Raw genomic sequence first — 19,669 nt, 5'->3', positions numbered from 1 at the left:
CGGTTGGAGAGTACTTTCTGGTCTGTTCATATTGTGGGACAGATGTTGCCAAAGCGAGCCCACAGTTGATGAGGTGAAGCACCTGTACCAGCTAAAGAGCAGCCCCAAAGATGCCGGCTGGTACTACTTTCAATCTAGTACCAAGACCAGGAGACCCATAACCGACCTCCCTACTGGTGGTGGTGGGAATTGGAAGAGGAAATTCTTTTTTGCTGGGGGTCCTTGGGGTCAAGTTGCACAAATAGACGGGAAGGATTATCGCGTCCCACCCCGTTTCACGGTCCCAGGTTGCCTGCTCGCTTTAGATGTCTTGTATCCGTAATTGTTCTCGCTTTGTTGGTTTGTCTCTAACCAAGTGTCTGTTTGTGTTGTAGTTTCTTGGGGTGTTAATTTCTCGCTCAAACCTGACCAGCTCAAACGGGTCGAGGCTGTGCTAGCCAATTCCTGCTCGAGCCAGGAGCTGATAACTACATACAACTTGCTCGAGTCTCGCTTGATACTCCCTGGTCATAAGATGGAGGACGCTGTGATTGGGGCTCTGAACAGGAAACGTTCTCGACCTCAAACCACGAAGAGGGACCAGAATAAGGACGCCCCTACTGCAAAGCGGGCCAACATCCTGCAGCAGGTCTCTCCCTTGAAGACTTTACCTCCTGCTCCTGCCAAAGTCGGGGAAACTAGTGGAGGAGCAGCCACCGATCCTACTTCTTCTTCTCCTCCTATCGGGCCTCGATCTCGCTTACCTGACAGCCGAGCAGACCCTATCTCAATGAGTTATCTAAACTCGTGAGCAAGAAGGACCTGGAGGACTTTGATGGCTGTACTCTGGGAGAGCTGGTGGGAGCCATGCGGTATAGCGCTTTCCATCTCAGCTGCATGACCACCTACTATAAGGCCAAGGTCGGCCATTATGACAGGAAGATGAAGGAGGACATTCAGTCAACGATGACCAGAGCTGACGACGCCGAGAAGAAAGCAAGAGCGCTGAATGTCGAGAACCTGAAGCTGATAGAGCAAGAATCTCTTGCTCAAGCGAAAGCCATTACCCTCGAGGAGGAGCTGACCAAGGTCAAGGAGGATCTTCAAAGGCAGAAGGCTATGTATGAGGCTCAGCTCGAATCTCTCCGTGATTCCCACCGGGTTCAGGTCGAGAACTTAGAGAAGGAGGCTGACAACCAGTACGACCAGGGACTTCGGCATTCCTATTGTTGCATCATGGCCGTCCTCGGGAAGCAACACCCTGATCTCAAGATGGATGACCTTGCAGCTGGTGTTGCTCAACATATGGACGAGGAGGCGGCCAAGGAAGACGCTGAAGGGGTAGAGCCGATCGTGATTGAGGAGGAAAACTCTCCTCCTCGTGTAGTACCTGCTGATGTTGGCGAGGCGAGCAGCCCCCCGGACGCAACTGGTGATACCCTCCCTACACCTGAGGAGGTCCAGCCAACCGATGCTGCTCGGCTTACTGATCTACCATCTTCTTGATATATTTCTTGTATTGTAATGAACAATGTTTGTGAAGATTATCTCATCTGTTAATTATTAACAAATTAATAAAGATGTTTTTGATTACTTTCTTGTGTTGTAATCATGAGTTATTTTTCGTTTGAGAATCTGCTCGTCTTTGTCTGGGCGAGCAGGTTCTGGCTTGGCACACGGTTTTGCCACATGCCTTTGAAAATTCTTCAATGCTTGGGATTCTGCTCGCCTTCGCGTGGTCGAGCAGATCCTGGCATGCTTGGCTTCTGGTCTCGCCATAAGACAGGCTTTGAGACTTGGTGAGCCTTCGCATGCCTTAGGAATTTTTTCGAATGCTTTGGAGTCTGCTCGCCTTCTCGTGGTCGAGTAGATCCTGGCACGCTTGGCTTCTGTTTCGCCATAAAACAGGCTTTGAGACTTGGTGATCCTTTGCATGCCTTAGGAATTTTTTTTCGAATGCTTTGGACTATGCTCGCCTTCTCGTGGTCGAGCAGATCCTGGCACGCTTGGCTTCTGTCTCGCCATAAAACAGGCTTTGAGACTTGATGAGCCTTTGCATGCCTTCAATTCTTCAAGGATTGGGATTCTGCTCGCCTTCTCGTGGTCGATCAGATCCTGGCACGCTTGGCTTCTGTCTCGCCATAAAACAGGCTTTGAGACTTGATGAGCCTTTGCATGCCTTCAATTCTTCAAGGATTGGGATTCTGCTCGCCTTCTCGTGGTCGAGCAGATCCTGGCACGCTTGGCTTCTGTCTCGCCATAAAACAGGTTTTGAGACTTTGGTGAGCCTTTGCATGCCTTCGATTCTTCAAGGATTGGGATTCTGCTCGCCTTCTCGTGGTCGAGCAGATCCTGGCACGCTTGGCTTCTGTCTCGCCATAAAACAGGCTTTGAGACTTTGATGAGCCTTTGCATGCCTTTGATTCTTCAAGAATTGGGATTCTGCTCGCCTTCTCGTGGTCGAGCAGATCCTGGCACGCTTGGCTTCTGTCTCGCCATAAAACAGGCTTTGAGACTTTGATGAGCCTTTGCATGCCTTTGATTCTTCAAGGATTGGGATTCTGCTCGCCTTCTCGTGGTCGAGCAGATCCTGGCACGTTTGGCTTCTGTCTCGCCATAAAATAGGCTTTGAGACTTTGGTGAGCCTTTGCATGCCTTTGATTCTTCAAGGATTGGGATTCTGCTCGCCTTCTCGTGGTCGAGCAGATCCTGGCACGCTTGTCTTCTGTCTCGCCATAAAACAGGCTTTGAGACTTTGGTGAGCCTTTGCATGCCTTAGGAAATTTTCACAGTTTCAAGCGAATGAAATTCCTCATTGATTCATTTATTACTGAGATCGGCTTACATGAGGTTGCTTTGAAATAAGAAATCAAAAATAGAAAACAACGGACCCGAACAGAAAAAAATTTTAAAACATGAATGAGTCTTACTAGAAATATTTCCTGAGGTGTGCCGCGCTCCAGGGGCGTTTCACCTCGTGGCCCTCCGTGCGAACCAACTTGTAGACTCCGGGTCCGACTAGCTGCCATTCCCGGCTTCCACTCGGGTACCAAGGTATGTTATCTGGTCTCCTCGTACCACTCCAAGTACCCCATTCACCCGGTACTTGAGAGCCAGATAATGATTAGACAGCACCGCTTTGCTCATCCTCAGAAATGGCCGGCCTAGGATCATCTGATAAGGACCTTCCTCATCCACTACCACAAAGTCCAGTATCATTGTCCTTTTTGTCGGGGAGCTCCCAATCGTGATAGGCAGCTCGACCACGCCCAGAGGGACCAACTTTCCTCCTCCAAACCCCTTCAAGGAGGTATTGGTGTATTCCAACTTCCGGTCTGCTATTCCCATCTCCTCCAAGGTTGACTTAAATAACACATCAACTGAACTCCCTGTATCAACCAGTAACCGGTCACACTTCTTGCTAGCGACAGTAGCCTTGATGACTAAAGCATCCTCGTGGGGGTATAGAATTCCTTCCTCATCTTCATCCGTCCACATGATTGGCATTTGCCTGACCCTTGCTCGTTTGGCTGCTGGGGTGTTGAAGAATACCTCTTTACTAGTCATGGCGTATCTAGCATAGTTCTTCCTAGATCTGTTGGAATCTCCAGCCAATGGCGGGCCCCCAGCAATCACCCTTATTGTAGGCTGCTCGTGCCTCAAATTTCTGCCACTCTACTCCCCTTCACATGTCGAGGCCACCATCGGGAAAGTCTCATCTACAAACTCGTCCAGGTACCGATTTCTCACCAAATCTTCAACCTGGGTCTTGAGATCTTTGCATTCTGCGGTGGTATGGCCATGAGTGCCATGGAACTTACAATGGCGTCCCCTATCCCTCCTGCCGGGTAGCTTTGTTATTGGGGCAGGGAGGTACAGCAATCCTCGGTCCTTTATGGCCTCGTATACTTCGTCCAGGGACATCTTCAAGGAGATGTATCGCCCGTACTCCTGGTTCTGGTCAATCAGGTGCACAGCCCTTTCTCTATTTGCTCCGTTCTGAGTTGGAGGCGATGGCAGCATTTCTGGTCTGCTCCCTCTACTACTGTGGGAGTGTTGATGAAGACCACCATATGCCGAATCATGCCTTCTCCAAGGCTCCATAGCTGGGGAACGAGGAGGGTGCGCCCTGCTGCGCTGATACTGTGGTGGCCTCTGATGAGGCTGGTGAGCTGTTATCCGACCTCCTGTTCCACTACCTGAGGCCTGGAGGTCCCTTATCCTGATCGGCCCATTTCCCGATAATACCCTCTTCTCTTTCTTTTCCAGCCCCTCCAGCTGGTCTGTCTTAATCCGAGCTGCCTTTTCTTCCTCGATCTCTATGTCTCTTTTAGCCTGCTCGTATGCGGCTGCATACGTCTGAATAGCTGGGCTTCTCAAGTTGTACCACAGCCTTCCTATCTTCACTCCCTCTTTCAATCCCCTTAGTGCCTGAGGATGGTCGAAGGCTCCCAAATCGAGGACAGCACGATGAAACCTCTTGATGAATTCCTGAAGGGTTTCTTGCTCCCCTTGCTTCATGCTTTCAGCTCCATCATGTCATCTTCTGGTGCCATTGCCCCACGAAACTGCTCTGCAAACTCCTGGCACATCTGCTCGAAGGTTTTAATGCTCCCCCAAGGAAGTTTCCTATACCACTCTCGTGCACGTCCCTCAAGGGATAGTGGGAACACCCTACACCTTTGGGATTGAGATAATCCTTGTACCCCAGTTATGTCGTTGAAACGCTCTATGTGCACCAGCGGATCCGTTCGTCCCGAATACCTAAGGTCTGGGAGGCGGAAATCTCTCGGAATAACTGCCCTCATGATCTCTGCTGCGAGCGGTGATTCTCCATCCAGCATTATCCTCCAACCAGAAGGTCTGCTCCTTCCTTGCATGTCGTCAATTATCTGCGCTAGTCTGCGCACTTCCTCCTCCAGCTGCACTGCACGACCAGGGTCACGTGCTGCAGCTTGATCCCGCTCTTGTTCAACATCAAACAAGTGTTGCCTCAACTCCGTTTCCTTTGCATTTGCCACCCCGTCGTCCTCGTCAAAAATCTGTCTTGCCGGGGATTGCTCTTCCTCTCTACGGAATTCTCCCTGCAGAGGTATGTTACCTCTCTCACCGCCAACTCTCCCGGTGGTTTGACTTCTCCTCGTACTATCGGGACCTGGAGCCACTCCCCCAACTCTCATCCTTTCCTCCTGGGTTACCCTTCGTTCACTCCGCAACTCATGCAGGATGGTTGTCAGGGTCTCCATCTGCTTTTCCATCCGTTCCATCCGGTCGAACATGGCTTTTTCCCGTGCTTCACTGGCTATCTCCCTCAGAGTCACGGAATCGTTAAGCCTCATATCACTCCCTTGTGCACTACTTCCTCCTGTCTCCATTGTTTTTCACTTGCTTCACTCTTCTTCTTGCTATCAACAGAAGCTTTTTGATCAGCTCCCCACAGACGGCGCCAAAATGTTGATGCGAGATTCTGGTTCTCCCCGTTCTACGACCAGGCTCTCTGCTCGATCAACTTCACCACGACCAGGAGGTCTCCTCGTAAGGCTTCTTCTCCAGAGGCTCCTGCGCACACAGACAGGTCAGAGTACGCCGGTTGTTTTCTCGGCGCAAACCCTCCGACGCTCAAGTCAGATATGAAGGTTCGAGGAACGCTTGCCACAGATCTTATGGCTTTTTCGTAGTTTTCTCTTCTTTAGAATTTCTTTAGCTCTCTTCTAATCTCAAAATTGCTAACCCTTTTACCTTCGTTGGCTACCTTTTTATAGGCTTCCTCTGAATCCCAGTTTTCCGCAGTCTACGTCCGTTATCCTCCCACCTCTCAAACGTGGATTCCCCATTTTCGTAGTCGTGGGTGGTTGCGTGGCCTTCGTGCCTAGATTCTCGGGCTGGAGAGCATGCCTCGCCAACTGTCGTTGACCGAGTCTCCTCGAATCAACCCTCAGTGAGAATACAGCAGGAATGGCTTTATGCCTCTTACAGAAAATTGGCCTCGCAGATGACGTGCTCGTGGATGAGCAGGATATTTCTGCCCCTGTTCCCCTGCTACCTGGCTCTTACAGGACATACCTGCTCGCAGAATTCTGCCACTAAACATCTGCTCATCACGTCTGGTCTCGTCGGAGTATTTCCCTCAAACAGCTTAAGTTTTTTAAGATGTTCAATTCCAATAGGAATCTCCATCAAAAGCGGGCAAGGCCCAATTTCCAGTTCTCTAATATCAGGCATCGCACCTTTGTCTATTATAACCGATTTCACCGCGACGAAGTCAAAGAGCTTCAATATTTGGAGTTTTGGAAACCAACCTGCTTCAAAGTGAAAAAGCTCGTAGTTGTATGTCCCTGCGAGTCTAAGTTGCAATAAATTAGGCAAGGCGTGAAGGACTCTGATTGGATCCTCAGTCAATCCCGACAAGTCCAAACCCAATCTGATTACATTTTTTGGTTTAAAAATCCAATCCGGCAGTTTCTTCATATCCCCTTTAAAGTAGAGACGCTGCAGATATTGAGGAGGATTACTCAAAGATTGCAAGTCAAGTACTTCTTCTTTGCTTTTCATGAGTACTATTAAATTCTCTAGGTTTTCCAAATTTGCAATCAAAACACACAGATCCTTGCCATTTCCATTCTGGGGCCTAATGCTCAACTTTCTCAACTGCCTTAGCTTCATAAGCTCTTTGAGCACTTCAGAGTCAGCTTCTATAATACACAACTTCTGCAGATTCGTTAGAGACCCAAAGCCCGGGTGTAATTTCGCTGCTGCTTCTTCTGCTATACTAGAACCTGAGGTAAAATAGTACTGATACACCATTAGATAACGCAACTTTTTAAGATTCCTGATCTCGACTGGAAGTTCTCTCACCAAAGTATTTTTCAGATCCAAAGATTCTAAACCGAGAAGATTTCCAATGGACTTGGGAATTATTTTTACTTTTTTATTTCTCAAACTCAAGTAGTGTAAATTGAGTAAGCTTCCCACTCCCTCAGGAAGGTAAACTACAGGAGCATCTTCCAGATCTAGTACTTTCATGAGCTTGAAATTGGCAATACTTGTATTCATGAAAGAGTCGGGCAGCTTATCTACATTGAAAAGAAAAACAGAACGGACCTTTGAGTCCTTGATGCTCTCTAAAGCACCATCATCAATACTTCTCTGTAGAGTAATGCGTCGAGTTTTACTCCAATGACTCGAGTCCTCTCCGTTCAGCACACGACCGAAGCCCAATTCTTCAGTTTTTCTGGTGATGATCTCGTGCATAAGATCATGAACTTGGCAGATTCTAACTCGTCCAGAAATATCTCTCTCTGAAACTTGTACCAAGCTTCTGTCAATGAGCTCATTCAAGAATTCTTCTGCAACTTGTTCAGATGTGGGGCGTTTGCTGTACTGGACAAAGCCCTCAGCTATCCACAAACGGATGAGTCTAGCACAGTTAATTTTGCAGCTCTCTTGAAATAAGCCAAAGTAGAGAAGACATGATTTGAGATGGTGAGGAAGATCATGATACCCTTCAGATAAAACTCTGTTGCAGTCTTTTAGATGGGGTTCACTTCCTAACATTGAGCCCAACCGATCAAATAATTTCTTCCATTCAGATACAACCCTGTTCTTGGTTGAAAGAAGTCCACCTACTTAAAATTCTTAAAGAATTGCTTTTTCTTAGCAAGCAGAGCAGAGTAAAACCAGAGAGCTTTCGTTTGCTCTAAATAAAACTTGAATTGATTTCATTGCTTACAGGCCAACGTATATATACATAAGAAAACAAAATGACAGCTAGCTAAAAGATAACAAATTCAGATAAAACAAAAACAATCACTAAATCATTGGCCAATGATATAGAGCTTCTAGAATCTTCATCCAATCATCCCATATGCTGATATTCCTCTGTGTAACTGTTTTGCCACCTCATTGAATTCCTCTCATTTCTTTCATCAGCTGACTGTAATTGTGAGTAGCTCAGGTGGCATGCCACTGTGTCATTGAGGTCATCAGTTGACTGGCTGAGATCATGGCTGCCATGGCTGCTATTTTCAACACCCTCTCTCAAACACAAGGTTTTGTCAAACACCTTGAGTTTGCTTCTGAAGCAGCTAAATTTGTAATAAGGTAACGGCTTAGTTAGAACATCAGCTATTTGATCCCTGCCTGCAACAAAACTGATTTCCATTTCACCTTTAGCTACCTTATCCCTGATAAAATGTACGTTTATCTCAAAGTGTTTAGTCTTTGAATGAAAAACAGGATTGGTAGCTATTGCTGCTGCACTTGTGCTATCACTTAAGATTGTTGGTGTTCTTTGCATCTCTAGTTTCAGCGCACTTAGTAAGGAGCTAATCCATGTAATTTCTGCAGCACAGAGGGCCATTGCTCTGTATTCTGATTCAGCCGTAGATCTAGCAACCAAACCTTGCTTTCTTGAGCTCCAAGCAATGAGATTTCCACCCAAAAATACGCAATAGCCACTGATGGACCTCATGTCATCCAAATCATTTGCCCAGTCTGCATCTGTGTAAGCCACCAGATCAAAATACTCTGACTTCTTGAATTTCAGACACATGTTCATGGTGTTTTTAAGATACCTCAATACTCTTTTGCATGCTGTCCAGTGAGGTTGCCTAGGATCTGACATGTATTGGCTGAGCTTGTTCACTGAGTAAGCAAGCTCAGGCCTTGTGAGTGTTGCATACTGCAGGCTGCCTATAACACTTCGATACAATGTGGGATCATGAAACTTTTCTCCTTCATTCTTCTTCAGCTTTTCTGTGGTACTGAAAGGTGATTCAATTCCTTTACAGTCACTCATTTCTGTTTTGGCAAGCAAATCTTGAATATACTTGGTTTGAGACAGCAAAATGGCATTTTGTTTTCTGTTTACCTGAATCCCCAGAAAGAAGTTTAGCTCTCCCAAATCCTTTAAGGCAAAGGTCCTATTTAAGTTGCTAACCAGCTCTTCAATACTACCACTATTATCACCAGTAATAATAATGTCATCAACATAAATAAGCAATATAACTATCTCAGATTTAGTTTTTCTGTAGAACAATGAGGTATCACACTTAGAATTTTCAAATCCCCAAGAGTTTAAGGCACCCTTCAGTTTGTCAAACCATGCCCTGGGGGCTTGTCTCAAGCCATACAGTGCTTTCTTTAATCTGCATATGTGATTTGGCTTGCTTTTGTTCACAAAACCTTCAGGTTGTGGCATGTAAACCATCTCTGTCAGCTCACCATTCAAGAAGGCATTGTTTATATCTACCTGCCTCAGCAACCAGTCATTGTTCACTGCCAAAGTGAGGATGATTCTGATTGTTACAGCCTTGACAACTAGGCTGAAAGTCTCTGTGAAATCAATGCCTGGAATTTGCAAGAACCCCTTCACCACTAATCTAGCCTTATATTTGTTTATGGTTCCATCTGGATTTTCTTTAACTCTGTACACCCATTTATTTCCAATTAGCTTGTGGCTTGAGTCATTTGGTACCAAGGTCCATGTTTCATTTTTCATCAATGCATTGTACTTATCTTCCATTGCCCTTTTCCAGCTTGGTTCTTTTAAAGCTTCTGAGGTGTTTGAGGGTAATGCTATGTGTGGTTGAGTAGTGATTTGGTACAATTTTGGTTTAAAGATCCCTGCTTTAGATTTTGTTACCATAGGGTGTGATGATATAACTTCTTTTGTGTTGGGTGCTGTGATAGTGGATGAAGGTTGGTCATTTGCTTGAGGCTGGTGATTTGAATGAGGTGAGGATAACTGATTATTTGATATCATATCATTGCTTAAATTCTGTTGTGTCTTACCTTGGTCAAGGTTCTGGGATTGTTCTGTGGTTTCAGGAGCTTCAAGAGAGTGGCTTTGATCAGCTGCTAACTGAGTGTTTTGAGGAGTATCAAGGAAGAATGACACGACCTGAAATTTTTCTAAAAGATTAAGGAAGACATCCTGACTTGTGGACTCTTCCCTGCTGAACTTGGGGTCATTAGAAAAAGGGAATGAGCTTTCATTGAACCTGACACTTGTAGAGACATATATTCTACCTGAGTGATGCATGCAAACATATCCTTTGTGAGTTAAGCTTATTCCTAGTAGTGTGCATTTGGCAGTATGGAAATCAAACTTGTGCTTGTTATATGGTCTTAGAAATGGATAGCATTCACATCCAAACACTTTGATTTGTGAGTAATTTGGTTTGTAATGGTAAAGCATTTCAAAGGGGGTTTTGTTTCCAATAACAGGTGAGGCTAATCTGTTGATAGTGTAGGTAGCATAACTGAAGGCTTCTTGCCAGAATTTTAATGGCATTTTAGCTTGTGCCAGCAATGTGAGTCCAGTTTCTACCACATGTCTGTGCTTTCTCTCAACCTTCCCATTTTGTTCATGTAAATAAGGACATGATTGTCTCAATATAATGCCCTCTTTGTCAAGGAATGGTTTGAATGGTTTAAACTCTCCTCCCATGTCTGTCTGTAGTGCTTTAATTTTCAGATTCAGTTGATTTTCAATTTGGCTTTTGAAGGTGATGAATGTGTTGAGAGCTTGAGATTTTGTTGCCAAAGGAAACAACCAGGTGTATCTTGTCATGTCATCCACAAAAGATATGTAATATTTGTGTCCATGATTTGAAGGAATTGGTGCTGGTCCCCATAGGTCAGCATGAATCAGCTCTAGGGCTTTGCTGGTTTTAGTTTCTGTGCTTTTGAAATTTTGCTTAGACAATTTTCCATACTGACATGCACAACAAAATGAAGGAACAGAATTCTTGTTTAATTTGAACTGATTACAGGACAACAAGGTGCTTTTCAAGGCAGACTCATTTGGATGCCCTAGTCTGAGATGCCAGAGATCAATATCTTTCAAAACATCATTGCTTGACTCATCAGTTCTAGAAGACTCAAAACAAACATTAGCTAGCTTGACACCACTAGGATTAAATGACAACATAGATACTGGATTGCTGATGCAACTTATTGACTCAGACATAAAAGATGAAGATAAAACAGCAGCATAAGGAGTTTTGTTCCCACTCAGGTGAGTAGGCAAGCACAGCAACTCATAAAGCCCCTCTCTAGCCACTCCTTTCACCAGAATTTTCCCTTGTCTCTTGTCCTTGATAAAACACACAGATTTTTGAAATTCAATGTCAATATCATTGTCATGTAATAATCTGGAAATGCTAATGAGGTTTTTAATGATGCTTGGCACAAATAATATGTCATTCAAAACAATGTGTTTATGTGGATTTAAAGTGGAAACCATAGAGTTACCAACATGAGAGATCAGGAGTTTTTCACCATTTCCAACAGTTAATTTTTCATTACCTTGATACTCAGAGTTGATGTTTATGTTACCAAGAGCATTTGTCACATGGTTTGTGGCACCACTGTCCAGGTACCAGGCTCCACTGCTTTGGCCATCAGTTGCAGCCACATATGCACCTCTTGGTTCTCTCCTTTGGCTTGGTTGTGGCACATAATTCTTTTTGAATCTGTGCCAGCAATCAGCAGCTGTGTGTCCCATTTTCCAGCAAATTTGACAAGGCCCCTTTGGATTTGAACCATCCTCATCACTCACAGCTTTACCTTTCCCTTTGTCCTGAGAGTTCTGATTTCCCTGACCAGATCCATTTCCAGGGGTTCTGAAGACTATTCCAGGCTGGTGTTGGTTTCCAGCCATGTTGTGGTTGTTCCAATTCCTTCTTCCATTTCTTGCTTGTGCATAGTTTGCCTCTATAGTCCCTGAGCTTAAGTTATGTTCAGTTCTGTTTTCTTGGCTGAGAAGCATGCCATAGACTTCAGAATGTGAGGGACTTTCTTGCATTGAGTTTATGCTGGCTATAACTGGGTCATATTCTGATCCTAAACCAGCAAATACACACATGGTGAAGTCATCATCACTCATGTTACTCCCTGCAGCCCTAAGAGCATTCAATATGGACTTCATTCTAGAGTAATACTCATGAATAGTTAATGAACCCTTTTTGGTGGTCTGGATTTGTGTTCTGAGGTGTAAGATTCTAGCTCTAGTTCTTGCACCAAACTGATTGGAAAGAGTTGTCCACACCTCAAGAGAGGTGGAACAATCCACCACAGTGCCTAAAACTTCCTCAGTCAGTGAAGATAACAACCAACTCAGAAGAATGTGGTCTTGTTTCTTCCAGACTTGGTATTCTGGGTTGGGTGTGGTAACTATTGTTTGGTCTTGTCCAAGGTTTATGAAGACTCTAGGAGGGCAGATATGACTGCCATCTATGAACCCCTCAAGCTCATTTGCTCTAATGCTGGAAATCACTTGTGATCTCCAGAGCATGAAATTGTTTTGATTGAGCTTAATGGGGGTTGTGAATACATATGTGCTGCTAGTGATGTGTTGAGTGGGTGAGGGTGTGTTGTGACTTGAACTTCGTTCAGTGTTTTGGTTTTCATTTTGATTCAAGTTGCCCATCTGATCATTTTGATTCACATTTGCTTGTGTGTTGCTACTGCTTGCCATAGCTTTAAAGATGGCTCTGATACCAACTTAAAATTCTTAAAGAATTGCTTTTTCTTAGCAAGCAGAGCAGAGTAAAACCAGAGAGCTTTCGTTTGCTCTAAATAAAACTTGAATTGATTTCATTGCTTACAGGCCAACGTATATATACATAAGAAAACAAAATGACAGCTAGCTAAAAGATAACAAATTCAGATAAAACAAAAACAATCACTAAATCATTGGCCAATGATATAGAGCTTCTAGAATCTTCATCCAATCATCCCATGTGCTGATATTCCTCTGTGTAACTGTTTTGCCACCTCATTGAATTCCTCTCATTTCTTTCATCAGCTGACTGTAATTGTGAGTAGCTCAGGTGGCATGCCACTGTGTCATTGAGGTCATCAGTTGACTGGCTGAGATCATGGCTGCTATTTTCAACACACCTATGGCCGCGATAGCAAGAGGCAAACCTCCACATTTTGCAAGGATGTCCTGGGACAACTCCTTCAACTCTGAAGGACAACAGCCTCTAGAGCTTGGTCCGAACGCCTTTCTACAAAAAAGTTTCCACGCTTCATTCGGATGCAAAGTTTCAAGCTCATGGACGTGAACAAGGGAAGATGATTTGCAAAACTTAGCGACATTCATGTGCCGTGTTGTGACAATTATCCTGCTGCTTTTCTTGTTATCAAGTAAAGCATGCTCCACGTCTCCCCAAAAATCAATCTTCCAAACATCGTCGAACACAACCATGTAACTCTTGTCCTTCAGGTGGTCCCTCAGCGTGGTGATCAGCTCCATCTCTTCCATGTCGTGTATCTCGACTGGAGCAGGCTGCCCTGAGAAACTGTGAAACTCCTTTAGCATTGTCCTCAACAAATCATTTTTGTTGTATTCTTTCCCAACGGTGACCCAAGCCCGGCAACTGAAGTGAGTTTTTAAACCTTCATTGTTAAAAGTTTTCCCGGCAAGAGTGGTCTTGCCTAGTCCTCCTTCACCCACCACAGCAACCACTGAACGTTCGGATCTTCCGTTCACCATCAAATCAATCAATTTATCTTTAATGGATTCGATGCCCACAACTTCATCATCTTCAACGAAAAAGGAACGAACTCGAGAGTCATGTGGGATAACATTTCTGGTTCCACTGCTCGATGGTTCATCAATAGATCTGAATCGATAGCTTTCTCCCCTTCGCTTTATATCAGCAAGCGCTGATTTGATATCTTGAATCTCAGTAGCAACTCCACGCCGCAGCTTCAGCTTCTTTATGAAACGACTGATTCTATGGAGAACACCAACGAGGCCACTCCCATGAGGGAGTTTTGCCACCATGAGTGTGTACTCGTCGATCACATCTTCAATGCGATAAGCTTCATCCCTCAGTTGTTTCACCCAAGTTCTGACACTTTCCTCACCGCCTCCTTCTAATTCTTCGACTGCTGCCCTTGCATCTGCGTCTTTGAGGACAGATCTGAGACTCTCCAGTTCGCTGTTGATGCTTTGAACTTCTTTCCTAACACCTCCCCACAATCTGATTTCTTCGACAAGCAAAGGACCCAAGGTCTCTATTGCAAAGTTCACCGCAGCCTCCGCCATATCACGCCAGCAGGTCTAATTTACAAAGCAGATGGATGCTTCTGCATACACTGTTTGAACATTGGTTTAAGAATGCAGAATTTTCAACTTGCAAGTTGATTGTTTATATTTTATTCTTCATACTTACTATAAAGTTAATTTTGAAGCAAAGTGGAATTTGTCGGCATTTGAGCTTTTTTCAGTTTATTTTAATATTTATTTTATTGCAAGTTGATTTGTTTATTTTTGCAGCCGTGTATATCTGGAGTAGCTTAATGAGTGGCGAGCTTTCATTGGGGAAGCTCTGCTGTGGAGCCCAGCGCCCTCTTAAGAAAGCTCATCCCACGCGCTCTCGCACTCTATAATATGTGTGGCGCACACTTGACCACAGATGCTCTCTTTTGATCGGGCATATAATCTCCTGAAAACTAATTTGCTTAATCAATATTTATTGTTGCATTACTGCCAAAAATAAGAAAAAATGAGAAGCTATATAATCATGGTGTCTTTTGTTTTTCAAAAAGAAAAAATATGAAAAACTTGTTTGATGTCACCGTTTTGTAACGCACTTGAATTCTTTTGAAAACACTAACATTCTCATTCTTTAATTTAAAAGAAAAAAAAAATCATTCTCATTCCTTCATAAAATTAGAAAACAACAAAAGTGTGTTCAATTTTTTTGGGTCCTTTATTGGGTCCTACATTGCACAAAAGTCATCAAAACTTTTTGCAGTTTCCATTTCTCTTCCCGGAGACCAGAGAAGACTAGTCTTTTGTGATAATTTAAGAGCCATAAACGAAAAAAAAACAAAAACAAAAAAGCCACAAAGAGAGCAAAAAATAAAGAAAACCAAACCTTGATAAATGTTGGGCGCAGGTCTATAGAATCAAGAGTAAGAAAGCTCAGAAGACCAAGAGCACGAAACTCTCTAACCACACAGTAAGCTACACAAACAAATTGATGCATCTTTCTTTTAAAAGTACTTCCAAGGACTAGGACAGTTCTGCGACTAACTGTATTCTTGCGAAGTTAATTTTCTCGTTGACAACTAATTCCCATTATCATGTCCAACACCATCTCATCATTTGTGGTTATGCATCATAATAAATCAGTTAAAATGAAGGAGCTCAAACTCAACTCTATTTTGATTATATGAATAGAATTACTTGAGTTTTTGTGATAGCCGTGATATAATTTCATGATCAAAGGGTCAGCCATTCCTCTAAAGAAAAAGAAAGCAACGTGAATCTCTACTTAACCATTCACATGGAGGATTGTTTTTGGAATCTCAAATAAAACTCAGATACTATATACTATCATCTACTTCAACCAAGACGAGATCAATTGAATTCACAATCTAGAGGCAATCAGTGCACACAAAGTTTCTTGGCTTCCTGAAATTTCTACTTCATTCATTAATGCTAGATATGCTTTAAAACACGCGCTACAATCAATTATGGATGTTGATGCAAAATTTTTGCTCAATGTACAGCGATTGATTTGTGTTTCGGGCTTTCTTTTAAATCGAGTTATGTGGCTTATTTTTTCCTTGAGGCGAGTGTCTCAAATTACACATCTCCTTGTCGTTAATTGTTCTGCAAAAAGAAACAATTATCAAAGGGTGCCGGGGTTGCCGGCAATAACCCTCTGATGCTCAAGTTAGTCTTTTAAATTTGATTGTAAAGAGAGAATTTAGAGAGAGAAGGACAACATTTCCTTACCCTTTTTCTCTTACCTTCAAATGGGGAGTCTTGGTCTTTATATAGGCAATTTGATCCATGAGGTGGAGGTGCCATCATGACACATGGCATTGTCTTAGTGACAAGTGTCTGCAAAACTCATGCATAAACTTGCCTTTGGGGCGTTTTACTTAGAACTTTCTTCTAAGGACCTAGGTCATTTTCGTGAAATTTGACCTAGGTCACCCTTTTTTTTTTAAGTTACGCCCTCGGCATTTGTCGACGACATGTCATTTGGGCGATACAATGAGACACACTCTTAAGCATTTTGTCAAGACACTATTTCAACGATGAGGCCGCTTGTTGGCCACCGGTACAGTTACAACAAAAGTTTTTTTTTCTTCTTTAGTCGGATGAAAATCAAAATTCGTTGTACACTTTTTTATAATTTGTGGCCAAGCTCTCTCTTTGTCGTTGAAGTTTGGCTACATAACTATACCTTTCATGTTGTGTAGAAAGATTCAAGTTTTGCTGGTGAGGGGAAATTGCAATACAACTGTCGATTCACTACCCGACTCAACCAAGTATCATTTTTGTTGGAAAGGGATCTTCACCTCCATTAAACTTTTATCATTAGCCACAAGATCAAAGTAGTTGTAATTATCATTGACGCCCAAGATAAGCCAATGTGGCTTTTTGTTCAAGTCCCCACAGACGGCGCCAACTGTTGATGCAAAATTTTTGCTCATTGTACAACGATTGATTTGTGTTTCGGGTTTTCTTCTAAATCGAGTTCTGTGGCTTTTTTTTTCCTTGAGGCGAGTGTCTCAAATTACATGTCTCTTTATCGTTAATTGTTCTGCAAAAAAAAACAATTATCAAAGGGTGCCGGAGTTGCCGGCAATAACTCTCCGACGCTTAAGTCAGTCTTTTAAATTTGATTGTAAAGAGATAATTTAGAGAGAGAAGGACATCATTTCCTTACCCTTTTTCTCTTACCTTCAAATGGGGAGTCTTGGTCTTTATATAGGCAATTTGATCCATGAGGTGGAGGTGCCATCATGGCACGTGGCATTGTCCTAATGACAAGTGTCTACAAAACTCATGCATAAAGACACATGTCATTATGTGTCAAGCTTGTTCATGACAAGTAATTTTTGGACATTTGTCATGCTTTTAGGCTGTTAACCTTTAATGGACTTTAACTTAAATTCGGCACTTATATTGGTTCTTTACAAAGAGGATTGATTTTGCAATATTTTGCCCGTAAGTACATTCTACCCATAGGTGCATTCTGTAAAATACATATATTTGCCCATATGCACATTTCGAAAAATGTATATTTGCCCGTAGGCGCATTCCGTAGAATTTGTATTTGCCCGTAGGCCCATTTCGTAGAATGTGTATTTGCCCGTAAGCCCATTCCGTAGAATGTGTATTTACCCGTAGGCCCATTTCAAGTAGCTCGTGTGCTTTTATTTAGAAATATTTTCGAAGTATCTAGGTCATTTTTTGCGAGGAATAGACTTAGGTCGTTCTCTGCGAGTAATGGACCTAGGTCGTTCTTTGTAAAGAATAAACCTAGGTCATTCTTGTTAAATCATGTCTTTGGCACTTTGTCGAAGACTCGTCCTTTAGGCGTTTTACTTAGAAATATTTTCTAAGTGCCTATGTTGTTTTTTGTGAGGAATGGACCTAGGTCGTTCTTTGTAAAGAATGGACCTAGGTCGTTCTTTGTAAAGAATGGACCTAGGTCGTTCTTTGTAAAGAATGGACCTAGGTCATTCTTTGTTGAATCATGCTTTTGGTTTTTTTATCGTGTCTTGAATTTAGACACTTTAATTAGAATTGTTAGTATCTTGGCTATTCTTATAGAGAACAGACCTGAGTTATTTTATATAAAATAATTTCATTGGGCCTATATTTTTCATGCATTTGGGTCTTTCATATTTTGGTCTAACAATGGAGAATGGGAACTATCAGCATGAGAATCTTTTGCTCCCTTGTTCTAATTCTTCCAAATATACAATGTAAGAAAAATTGATTGTTTGAAAGCTTCACAAGTTTGTGAAGGAAGTGGGACATTCACCTTGGAATCTCGAATGTACGCGGAAACTGAATTTTTATAAGCATGGCCTCTTTAACTTCTCACAGATTGAGAGCAGAATGTATGTGCCTTTTTGGTCAAACGTGCCTGAATCTTGAACATAGAATAGAGGTTGAATGGATATTTTGGCTAAGTGGATATTTTCTGGAACAGGGGACTCTATTAATGCAAGAGAACAGTGTACATTCGAGATTTGAGCAATGACAATCAAAATAAAAGGAAGAACTGATGTCACATGCCATTGTTAAGCTAATTTTAGTTCTATACACAGGCAACAGAGCAAGCGATTTGCAAATAGGAGGTTGGTAACACCACACAACACACCAACAGATAATTGAAATTCTTAATTCTTAAAAGAAACAAAAGTGGAAGCAGATCAATGCTTTCAACCTGTACTAGGAAACATATGCTTAACTAGAATTCACAAGGTAGAAGGATGCTCAAGTTTCCGCAGACGCATAATGCCAACCACTTCTCCCTTAAGGCTGGCAACTAAAACCCGGCCTTATCCTTGGCAGCTGTGCTGATCTCTAAGTGCGCTGACAGTGACGTTCATCCATAGGATACAAACTCGTAGTATTTTCTGTTTGGAATCCAGGTACTTCTGCGATGTATCTTTCACACAGAATCAGTGATTTGGGGACAAGATAGCCCACACCTTCACCAACTCTTCCAAGTGTCTTGTTGGAACTATTGAAGCCTATTAACGTATAGAATTCGTATAGCATTCGGTTTTGTATATAGAAGTCATATAGAATTCGGTTTCATATTTAAAGCAATTAGATTTGTATATATATTATGAATCTGTAATGCTTTTCTAGTTAGGATTCTATTCTTTAGGGTTGTACATCTATATATATATGTAGCAACGTTAATGAAAAGACAAGAGTTTGATTCATAAGCTCCGTTCTTTATTTTACATGGTATCAGAGCTTTGCTCACTTATCAAATTATTATCTTCGTTCTTTTGCCTTTGTTTAAATACTCATGGCAGATAGTCAATCATCAAAACAAACTGCCATCCTTAATAAACAGGAGGATGACGTCTTCCTTGTCCATCCATCAGATAGTCCAACTGCTGTTTTGGTCTCTCCTTTACTCACGGGTGATAACTATGGTACATGGGTAAGGGCAATGACTATGGCTTTACGAGCGAAAAACAAGCTCGGTTTTGTTGATGGAACTATATCAAAACCAGATGAAGATGAAGATGATGGTGGTAGATGGCAGCGTTGTAATGATCTTGTTGGATCTTGGGTGTTGAACTCCATATCAAATGAACTTGCGGGAAGCGTGTTGTATGCACAGTCTGCTAGAGAAGTATGGCAGGATTTGCAAGAACGTTTTCAGCAGACCAATGCGCCAAAAATCTACGAACTCAAACAGGCCATCTCTAATTTACGACAAGGAGATGCATCTGTTTCACTTTATTATACTCGCATGAAGGCGCTTTGGGATGAGTTGAATTCTCTACAACAAGTAGGACCATGTACTTGTGCGAATGCAAAAACTGTCAGTCAAATGCAGCAACTAGATCGAGCTATGGAGTTTCTTCAAGGATTACATGATAGATATGCAGCAACGAGGAGTCAGATTTTGTTGATGGATCCTTTTCCTTATGCAAATAAAATTTATTCCCTTGTGAGGCAAGAAGAAAAACATCAAGATATTCACGCTATAGGGGGATCTCCAGAAGCTGCAGCATTGACAACACAAAGCCGAAATTCATTTGGAAATAGGAATTGGAATAACAATTCTGCAGTAGATAACAGAGGAGGAAACTTGAATGCAAATGGGGGCAGACCATCGTGTGAACACTGTGGAAAATTAGGCCACACAAAACAAAAATGTTTTGAGTTAAA

The 19,669-nt window shown here is 42.7% G+C and overlaps 3 protein-coding genes across 4 annotated transcripts in view; all 3 read right to left on the bottom strand.

Annotated features, from left to right (window-relative positions):
* Positions 1–14,209, bottom strand: part of LOC102608608 (disease resistance protein RPM1-like) — a 37,646-nt gene extending 23,437 nt beyond the window's left edge. Inside the window, exons 1-2 of one of the 2 annotated variants that reach the window (XM_052433488.1) lie at positions 12,886–14,209; positions 7,333–7,601 (exon numbers count right to left, since the gene is read on the bottom strand). In XM_052433488.1, the coding sequence (XP_052289448.1) occupies positions 7,333–7,601; positions 12,886–14,041 (1,425 nt within the window). In that variant the 5' untranslated portion in view covers positions 14,042–14,209. The remainder of the gene's footprint in view (positions 1–7,332; positions 7,602–12,885) is intronic. The other variant, XM_052433487.1, reaches the window with a different exon arrangement.
* The window catches only part of LOC102609562 (disease resistance protein RPM1-like), a 141,365-nt gene that overhangs the window by 71,802 nt on the left and 49,894 nt on the right, over positions 1–19,669 (bottom strand). The window lies entirely within an intron of this gene.
* LOC127899965 (disease resistance protein RPM1-like) overlaps positions 1–19,669 on the bottom strand; it is an 86,666-nt gene that overhangs the window by 42,614 nt on the left and 24,383 nt on the right. The window lies entirely within an intron of this gene.

The sequence above is a fragment of the Citrus sinensis genome, chromosome 9, assembly GCF_022201045.2.
Source record: "Citrus sinensis cultivar Valencia sweet orange chromosome 9, DVS_A1.0, whole genome shotgun sequence".
Classification (NCBI taxonomy): Eukaryota; Viridiplantae; Streptophyta; class Magnoliopsida; order Sapindales; family Rutaceae; genus Citrus; species Citrus sinensis.
This window is presented reverse-complemented; position numbering and strand designations above follow the sequence as displayed.